Source organism: Protopterus annectens, chromosome 13.part0, assembly GCF_019279795.1.
Source record: "Protopterus annectens isolate FY-2018-M chromosome 13.part0, PAN1.0, whole genome shotgun sequence".
Classification (NCBI taxonomy): domain Eukaryota; kingdom Metazoa; phylum Chordata; order Ceratodontiformes; family Protopteridae; genus Protopterus; species Protopterus annectens.
In genome coordinates, this window is record NC_056747.1 from 1147874416 (window position 1) to 1147884261 (window position 9846).

General features: G+C 40.2%; 1 protein-coding gene across 2 annotated transcripts in view; it reads left to right on the top strand.

The window, feature by feature from the left end:
- The first annotated feature begins 498 nt into the window (after positions 1 to 498).
- The window catches only part of ITGA3 (integrin subunit alpha 3), a 1049629-nt gene continuing 1040281 nt past the window's right edge, over positions 499 to 9846 (top strand). Inside the window, exon 1 of one of the 2 annotated variants that reach the window (XM_044055141.1) lies at positions 499 to 800. In XM_044055141.1, coding sequence (XP_043911076.1) covers positions 610 to 800 — 191 coding nt within the window. In that variant the 5' untranslated portion in view covers positions 499 to 609. The remainder of the gene's footprint in view (positions 801 to 9846) is intronic. The other variant, XM_044055142.1, reaches the window with a different exon arrangement.

The window sequence follows — 9846 nt, forward strand, 5'->3', positions numbered from 1 at the left end:
CGTGCCGAGTCGGAGCCGAGGGATCGGCTCCGAACCCATCAGTCAGAATGTAGGCGAGATAGGATCACATAACATCGACGTTTTTATTGTGTTGAATTTGGTTGTGCAATATGTGTAGGGCACTAAAGAATATCAAATCCACACTGGACGATGTAACGTAAAAAGAATACGATCTGAATGGAGCAGTCCACTGCATCATGCTGCTGCTAAAGGAAATGCACAACTTTATTCAAACAAAACTAAAAAGTAACATGTTGCGTTAACATGGCAGTGGCAGCTGCAGACAAGCAGCCATCTGTTTGCTGCGCAGGTAACATTCTTACTTCCCAGAGAAATGTTTTACGCTGTTGGCAAGGTGACAACCCCCGACTCTGCCTCTTTAAGACTTCCCTCACTTGGTTTTGTATTGCGGAAAAAAGTACAGGCAGGGAGGAGGAGGAGCATGCTGGTCAGGGTCTGGTCTGTGGGTGTGGAGAATGTGACGGAGGGAGGAAACTTATGTACATGCAGTAATCAGAGCCTGTCCCAGCAGTCAGGACGAGAAGCAGCCTGTTGCCCCTCCATTCCTGTAACTCCAGCAGCTGGGCTCCATCGGTGTGCGACCCCCTCATGGTTCCCCAACGTTTGTTCATGGGCACTGGCCAGCACTGCAGGTGTCTTGTCCTGCTGCAGCTGGTGCTATCCTGTTGCGGATTTAATATCGACTTGCAGTTCCCGGTGGTGAAGACTGGCAATCCTGGCAGTTTCTTTGGCTTCTCCGTGGCTCTGCACAACCAGACTAAAGGAGAGCAACGGTACCTGTAAGTATCTGGCACCTCAGCGGGCGGGGCACTGCAGGAGCTCCCTGTGCAGTTAGAGAAAGGTTGCATGAGGCACAGGTCCCAAGAGAGAACCTGTGCTGAGGCAGCCTTAGGGGTGAGGGTTCAAGCACCAGGTGAGACGTTCATAGATCTCTGATCGCTATGAAGAGCGTGTATATGTGTGTGTTAGGGATTGCTCTTTAGGATCGTAGTATGTTTCATTTCATAATTAATCTTTGCCATTTCAAATATTTGAATAATGTAAAGTTAAAAAACGGTTATGTGGGCAGCGAGTTACACTCTGGTTTATGTACTGTGTCAAAGTAACGTTGATTTTTTCTGAGCAGTGTAATGTATCTGTTGCATGGAATGCTCACTTTTACACAAAATCCTGAACTCTTTTGAGTGCACATCACAGGTGCATTTAGACCTTCCGATTGTTAGCTCTAAACCACTTGCATGCTGAAATGATTACTTTCCTCTATGTCCGTGTCCTGTAGTGTAGGGAGCACAGTGACAGGAATTCATGTGTCGCAGTATCTGGTTTTGGATTGGGTCATCTCAGGGGACAGCGCCTCACAACTGCCAGGATTTAGACATAGCTTTATGATTTCTGCTCTCAGATTTTTGCCTTGCTCCTCCTGCAGTTTATTAGTTTTCTTAATAAAGTCTGACCCGCTTGTATGTACATGTACTGTTAAATAACTGCTTCAATCCTGCACAAATGTTCTGATTCATTAAGTATACACAGCCTCTTCTGAAAAAAGTGCTTCTGTTTTTGACCCTTTGCCGAGATTTTTAAATGTCATTGCCATGATTTTAATCCTTAAAGAATGAGAGATATGCTAAGGGAATTGTTCAGTTCCCTCCCATATATTCTTAATAACTTTGGACAGGTTTCTTTGTGGCAACCGACAGCACAAAGGTGCTTATGACTTTTTGAGGGGGGTGCTTTACTGCAGAGAGCTGCTGTGTTTTATAATGCCTTGTATCTGTATATGCATTTAGGTTTAGTCACAATTTGTTCCTAAATCATTGTAGTATGTATGTATAATGATTATTGTGTTTGTTCTAGACTTGTTGAGTGTTGCCATTGTTGCTGGAACTGTCTGCATACTTTCAACTTTTGTTCAATGGGGTTTACATATCACTGTGATAAAAAGGCAAGTACTGCTGGGCAAAGGATTGTGCGTCCTGGCCTGTCATTATTGTGTGGCTACTACAGGTCTATTAAGATTAAATTAACAGCACCTGAAGTTGATTTTGGATGGATTTTGAATATCTAAAGTAGGAGCAACGGGTCCTATAAAAAAAGAGTCTACAATCATATTTATGTATGTTACCAGTACATGCAACTGTACGAATTGCAGAAGGAGTCATTACTGGGCACAGTGTGGGTGCTGCGAAGAGCACTACTGGCTGACATCAAAGAGTGAAACAATACTAATTTTGTGAACTTTAATCTTACTTTGACTTAGGAATGGGGTCCATTCCTGTCACTGTATTAGAAACCCAAAATATCTGGAGAAATTAAATAGGGTATTGTACTGCTCATCATTACTGGGTGCTGGGTGTTGTCACAAATATATTGGTGGCATTATGTGTACAGTGTTACTACTATGTACTATACCAGAAAATTCTGTAGCAGTTAAACATTGTATATTACACTTTGTGCTGCCCTTTGGGAGTACGCCTGTCTTGAAGGGTTATGTATGTTCAGCAATGCCATGTGTGTTGAGGACCTGTGGATCAGCTATTTTTAGACATTTTCTTTTTAAACAGAGCTTAGGCTTGTTTGTTTTATTCTCTGAAGAAGCCACGGATTGCCGTGGTGAAAACGTCTTTGTTTTAATAAACACGTTAAGGCAGTATCTGTGCTGAGTTTGCTTTCCGACAAGGACCTCGCTTTACTGAACTGTTGATAGCACAAAGGTGCTTATGACTTTTTGAGGGGGGTGCTTTACTGCAGAGAGCTGCTGTGTTTTATAATGCCTTGTATCTGTATATGCATTTAGGTTTAGTCACAGTTTGTTCCTAAATCATTGTAGTATGTATGTATAATGATTATTGTGTTTGTTCTAGACTTGTTGAGTGTTGCCATTGTTGCTGGAACTGTCTGCATACTTTCAACTTTTGTTCAATGGGGTTTACATATCACTGTGATAAAAAGGCAAGTACTGCTGGGCAAAGGATTGTGCGTCCTGGCCTGTCATTATTGTGTGGCTACTACAGGTCTATTAAGATTAAATTAACAGCACCTGAAGTTGATTTTGGATGGATTTTGAATATCTAAAGTAGGAGCAACGGGTCCTATAAAAAAAGAGTCTACAATCATATTTATGTATGTTACCAGTACATGCAACTGTACGAATTGCAGAAGGAGTCATTACTGGGCACAGTGTGGGTGCTGCGAAGAGCACTACTGGCTGACATCAAAGAGTGAAACAATACTAATTTTGTGAACTTTAATCTTACTTTGACTTAGGAATGGGGTCCATTCCTGTCACTGTATTAGAAACCCAAAATATCTGGAGAAATTAAATAGGGTATTGTACTGCTCATCATTACTGGGTGCTGGGTGTTGTCACAAATATATTGGTGGCATTATGTGTACAGTGTTACTACTATGTACTATACCAGAAAATTCTGTAGCAGTTAAACATTGTATATTACACTTTGTGCTGCCCTTTGGGAGTACGCCTGTCTTGAAGGGTTATGTATGTTCAGCAATGCCATGTGTGTTGAGGACCTGTGGATCAGCTATTTTTAGACATTTTCTTCTATTTATGACAGCTTAATAACACATAATACGCTTAAGAGTGGTGAATATGAAACATTGTTGACCTGTGTCTACCTGCAATGACCACCTGGGGTATGATGTTCACTGTGTATTTATCATTCTTAGAGGCCATGAATACAGGAATATGACATCTTGTGCACCCTTGTTTAATATTTTATTATCAAGAGAGTCATGCATTATTAGATACTGTATCTGGAGTTTAGTACACCTTACTGACTGATACTGTTTAGGGCCACCAAGTTTGCCATAATTTAATACTGTACTACTGGAACTTTGTAGACACTTTTAGATCAGCCTTCATTACAGGAAGCATTGCATGCAGGATTCCTAAACATTGTGCTCTCCTTGAATACTTTGTTCACCTTAGTATACATTGTCTGTCAGTTAAGTTTAGATGCTGTGTTGGCTGCACTTTTGTGTATCCTTGCTGCACATCCTATGTTGCCGAGACAAATGTATACCTAGTCTTGCTGGAGGTGCCATGTCAGGGACTTTGCATAGATTGTTTGCCACAAGTGCTGTATGTCTGTCATTTCTTGATTTTGGATACTATGCAGTTATCATTTTGCAAACTGTTGCTGGAAAATCAAACAGCTGTGAGCATTCTGTGTCTTTCATGGCTGCAGATAAACACAAATGCTAAGTGTAATATATCTGGCTGTGCACTGCAGGCAAAGCTGTATACTAATAACTGTTAAACACTACATATATACGTTTGTGAAACACCTTTAGTCTTTTATTCTTAAGAGATATTCGCTTGTCATTTATAGCTGATTACACTTGTGAGACCACTTGTATTCTCAGGAGACATTCTTTCATGATCAGTTGCTGTGTGTCTGTGACTTTATGTATGCCTGCTGATTACCCCATACAGGTGTGAATTGATTACTTTGGGAATTTTGTGTGTGGCAACCCATGCATCATTTTTGGAAACTAGTGTAAGCATGACGCGTCTTGCTGTCTTGGCCGCCATTGGTGAAAGTTCAGATGTGACTGCATTACAACCTCTTATACATCTGTTGGAAGCATATTCATTTTTTATTGTTGATATATAATGTACTACTACCATATATATAGTTTTGCCCCAGTGTGTATGGTGTCATAACACTATAGCTGTGTAACTGTTAGACATTGAGGGTGGGATTCATAAAGACTTTTGCAATAAATAGCACTTTATGCAAAAAAGATGTACCCAGCAAGAGCCATGCACTTCACAAAGTGACGCATTGTAGCATGCTTTAGGCACATCAGCAACATTCAGATGCATCTGAAATATTTTTGAGTATTGAATATAGAGCAACACAGAAAATGCTCCATATGCAATGGGATGTTCTGAGGCTAGGAGCAGTACTGCTACAGATGTGCACCGTAAAAGCTCAAACCAATAAACTTTTGCACTATAGAAAGTCAGTGTAAGACTTTGTGCAGCTCTTCTATTTAATATCCATAATGTGTGCTTTAAATCTCATTTGCATGACCCGCATCAGCGATATTCCAAACTTAGATCATTTGAGCATGTGCAGAAAAAGTTATCTTAGTCTGACTGATGACCTTAATGTGTAAAAAGAGCATGACAAGCTGAAGTGGACAGTATTTTCTCAGTAAAGTATGAACTGAACAGAGGGTGCCATGCATAACAGTATTCTTACTTAAGTACACTTAGATGATTTCTGTGTAGCCTCTGTGGGATGTAATCAGTGCCTTTTCATAGCTTGCTAGCATAACACCAAGTCAGGCAATGGTAAGATGAATTGTGTATTCCAGGGGAATAGGCCACAGGATTCATATACCATGTGCCTTGTACAGTTTGGTAGCTGCATGGATTTACCCACAAAAATGCTGAGAACTGTTACAACAGGGTTGATTGTGTGTGCAAGGAAACAAACTTGCATGTGTGATACCAATTTATTAAACCTGAAGTCTGAATGGCTGTCTTTTTGACAGCGAGTTGTCAGCTATGGGCCTTCACACATCAGGTCATTTCCTAGTAATGTGCCACAATAGTAACTGTATATTGTGGTATAAGTCACAGTAGGCATAACGGCATAATTTTAGAACAGTACCTCGCAGGATGCGCAGTATTAAATCCCGCCCTAACCACACCTCTAGTCCAGTAATGGGTGGCGGCCTGTTGAAGCTGCTGAATATTAATTTCTGTGGCAAAATGAATATTGATGGCCATATGTGCATGTGGGAACATTACCAAGGCAATACTTTCAAGGCAAATGCATTAACACAGACTTTCCATGTTAAATTCAGTCCCCACTGACTGCAAAAAGTCCAGTTAATGAACTTGCCAAGTGACAACACTAGAGTCAAGAGTAAGACCAAATCAGCAGCTTACCTTCCTTCCAGATCCACTGAGACAGCTTCTCAAGGCGGTAGGTACACTTCAGGATTCTGTTGTCCAGTGCAATTCCTTCTATAAACCCCACCCATAATCCATTGTCACATAATTAACACATAATGATGCATAACACTGTATTGCCCCTCGTACCGTTGTAGACATCCTTCCTCTTGTACAATCATTTAAATGATCACTAAAGGACACAAATCAATTTTCTATCCAAACCAAATCACTCATTACTGAACTTAGCACAACTTCATCAATCCAGTCACTAATTGGGCAGCCCAAGTAAATGCCTGTCCTGGGCAGTTAGGCTACAAATGGAAGTCTACCAATATATCAACCCACAAAACACTACTTTTCTGTAAACTAACAGAATGTTTAGATAAGAAAAATTAAATTTTTAAGCAGAAATTACCTTTTAACCCATCTAAACTATCAAAAATCTTAAGTGTTCATCAATGATGCTCTCTCTAAAGCTAAAAACACAGCATCAATGGGACCGGATGGTGTCCCCGGCTGTGTGCTACACGAGCTAAATGAGGAATTAAACCCGCACATAAGGCAGCTGTTTAATCTCAGCCTTACGACAGGATACGTGCCCAAGGAGTGGCGTACGGCAACTGTTGTCCCACTCCACAAAGGCGGCGCCTCTACGGACCCTGGTAATTACCGCCCCATAAGCTTTACAAGTCTAGTCTGCAAAGCTATGGAGAGGATCATAATGGAGCTCATAAACAAAGATATAGGGGACTTGCAGACATTGGACCCAACCCAGTTTGGCTTTGTCAAGGGAAGATCATGCCTTTTGAACTTGGTCGACTTCTTGAAACAGTCACCAAGGCCATTGATGAGGAAAGGCAGTCCATACAGCCTACCTTGACCTTGCAAAGGCTTTCGACACAATACCCCACTCGGGTATTGTAGAAAAACTTACCAGCTTAAATGTAAACCCATATGTCACAAGATGGGTTGCAAACTGGCGCTTTGTCAGACTCCAAGCCGGTCACAAGTGGTGTCCCACAGGGCTCGGTCCTTGGTCCCCTATTGTTTGGCATCTACTTCTCAGAAGTACAGGCCAACATAGGAGGACTTTGGCTGACAAAGTTTGCAGACGACTGCAAACTGGGCGCCATAGTGGAAAGTGCATCAGACACGGATATCCTTCAGAAGGGACTCACGGAAACAGATAGCTGGTGCCAGAGCCATGGCCTGAAGTTAAACGCCAAAAAATATATAGTCATACCCTTCGGGAAAAACAAGGTAACCCCAAGCTACCATATAGGTGGCAATCCACTAAGCACAGAAGAGGTTATCAGGGACCTGGGGACCCAGGTTGACAGTGGCCTTTCTTTTGACACTCACGTTGCTAAAGTGGTTAGAAAGACCTTCTACATTGCCCACCTGATCATGAAGGGATTCACATCCAGATCTAGTGAGGTTATTGTTCCCCTGTACTCTTCACTTATCAGACCAATGATCGAGTACAATGCCCCATTCAGGATGTATCTCACCCGACATCTGCAGCAATTGGAGAGACCCCAAAAGTTCCTCACCAAAAGGATAAAGGGACTCCAAAATCTGTCATATGCTGCCAGATTGAAGAAACTCCAGCTCTATTCAGTCGCATACCGTCTGCTCAGAGGTGACATGTGCCTGACATACAAGGCCATGTCCAACCCGGAATTAATGGACATGCTCCACCTCAAAAATCCAAATCCACCAAAACCACTAGAGCAAGCGACTTAAACCTTAGCACGGATATAAATAGGACGTGCTGGAGGGATAGATTTATCACTCAGAGACTCCCTATGCTGTGGAATAAAATCCCGGTCCATGTGAGGCAGAGCACCTTGCTGACTCTGTTCAAGAGAAATCTAGACCTGTGGATGGGAGATCGTAGGTTTACCCCGGGAATCATCTCTGTGTCACTGCTGGACAGAGGCACAACAAACTAATGGGCACAGTATTTTTTCATATAAGGGGTGGCGTAAGCCACAAAAATTTGGGCTAGGCTTATAAATGCCTTAGGGCAGATAGCCTAGTATAAACCTATGAACCTATGCAGTGCTAAGTGCTACGGAACACCCCCAAAACATGAACACTAATATACGGTTCTAAAAATCTATGCCGTAGGATACTTAACCTCATACTTTGTTTATAAGCAACACATCTGGATGGCAGATTCCTAAATCATGTATTTAAAACTGACACAATTACGCCTAAGTCAAGAGATATTACAACTATAAAAATATGTACAAACAGAAAGGAATAACAAGGTGGGAAGACTTGCAAGTGCCAATGCAGAGGCAGGCAACCAAAAATATGAGCAGTTATAAGAATGGCATTACCATACTAATAAAAGGGACAAACACGCAAGATCGATAATCTGGTACATTCAGATATAAAACGAAAAAGTCACTGGGAGCTCACCCATAAGAGGAATGAGTTGGTGTTTAATGAAGCACAAACACAAACGTAACAGAATATACTGAAGAACAGGGTTTAACGCTTTCACTGAATAAATCGCGTTTTCGTTTCAACTTCATCAGAATACTTGTTACAAAGACATACAGCTTTATATATACACAATTAAATAAAAATCCTGATTGCCATTGGTCATCAATAAACAAGGAATAATTGAACAATTAATATGAATGTAATAAAAATATCATCATGCCTGCTATTAGTGGGAGATACTTCATCTAACATATTACACTACTAAACATGGTGTGTATAAAATAAATTAATAAATAAATGAATATATATATATATATATATATATAGAGAGAGAGAGAGAGATAAATTCATTATTGATATTGTTTATAGCCAACACAGTAAAGAATATATGCGTATATTTTACAAAATGGTTTTATCAGACACCAGTCAGCATAATGTATTTAATTTATTTAATAAATGTAGCACAGCAAATTGTACAACTATTTATGTCTAGTGCATCTTGCACAGATTTTTTGTATAACTAAGAATAGTTTACTTATTTATGTAGTTTTCTATGTAGTTTTTTTAAGGAGTTTCAATGTGTATTTTTGAAATGTGCATTTCTCTTTAAATGAACGGATTTTAGCACCTAAAGTAGTATTTAAATGTTTGATTTATTAAATTAAGATATTCTGAGGAAGTCCACATTACAGTGGATGAAAGCGCTAAATCTAAACATTTTATGCATTAAACCAGTGGAATTTTATCTTGTTGGTGATCGTTTTTCTTCTAAGGAATTCAGTATTCTTGAGCGTTAATTTATTTTTACTTAATAAATAATAGTAGTTAGGACAGTAGAGATATAGTGGGGAAAATGACTGAGTAAGAGAAAAGATGCTTGAAACGTGTTTTAAATAATCACACAACAAAGGGTTATAGTGTACTTTTTTAAAGTGTATATAGGTTTCGGGGTTACTGTCGTATCACAAGTGTTGTAGATACCTGACTGAAGGCTTGTTACGTGCATTTGTAAGTTAGCCATTCAGGTAAAAAATTAGTGAGTGAAGAAAGAAGACCATTGATTATTGTCCGGAAACTTATTAATCATGTCGCCCCTCAAGCAGTGGCTGAAATAGAAGTCTTTTAAATGCTGGCTAAATCCAGATCTTAAGTGATGTTGCACTTGCAAGTAGTTGCGGTATGCAGGCCAATCTTTCTGAAACAATTTTTTGTTACTGCATGTGCAAACTTCAGGTTATTCCATGCTAGAAGATTTTTCTAATTCCCCTTATGTTTAGCTTATGACTTAAGGGGCAGAGGACAATACCTGTAATGTGTTAGACTAAAGGTTAAAGTTGACAAATGAAGTGATGGTCACATTGACTAGCTGCAAGTTAGCTGGTTCAGGTGTGAGTCAGTGATTTTTGTTTGGGAGGGTTGGTTTAGAGAACGGGGAGCCA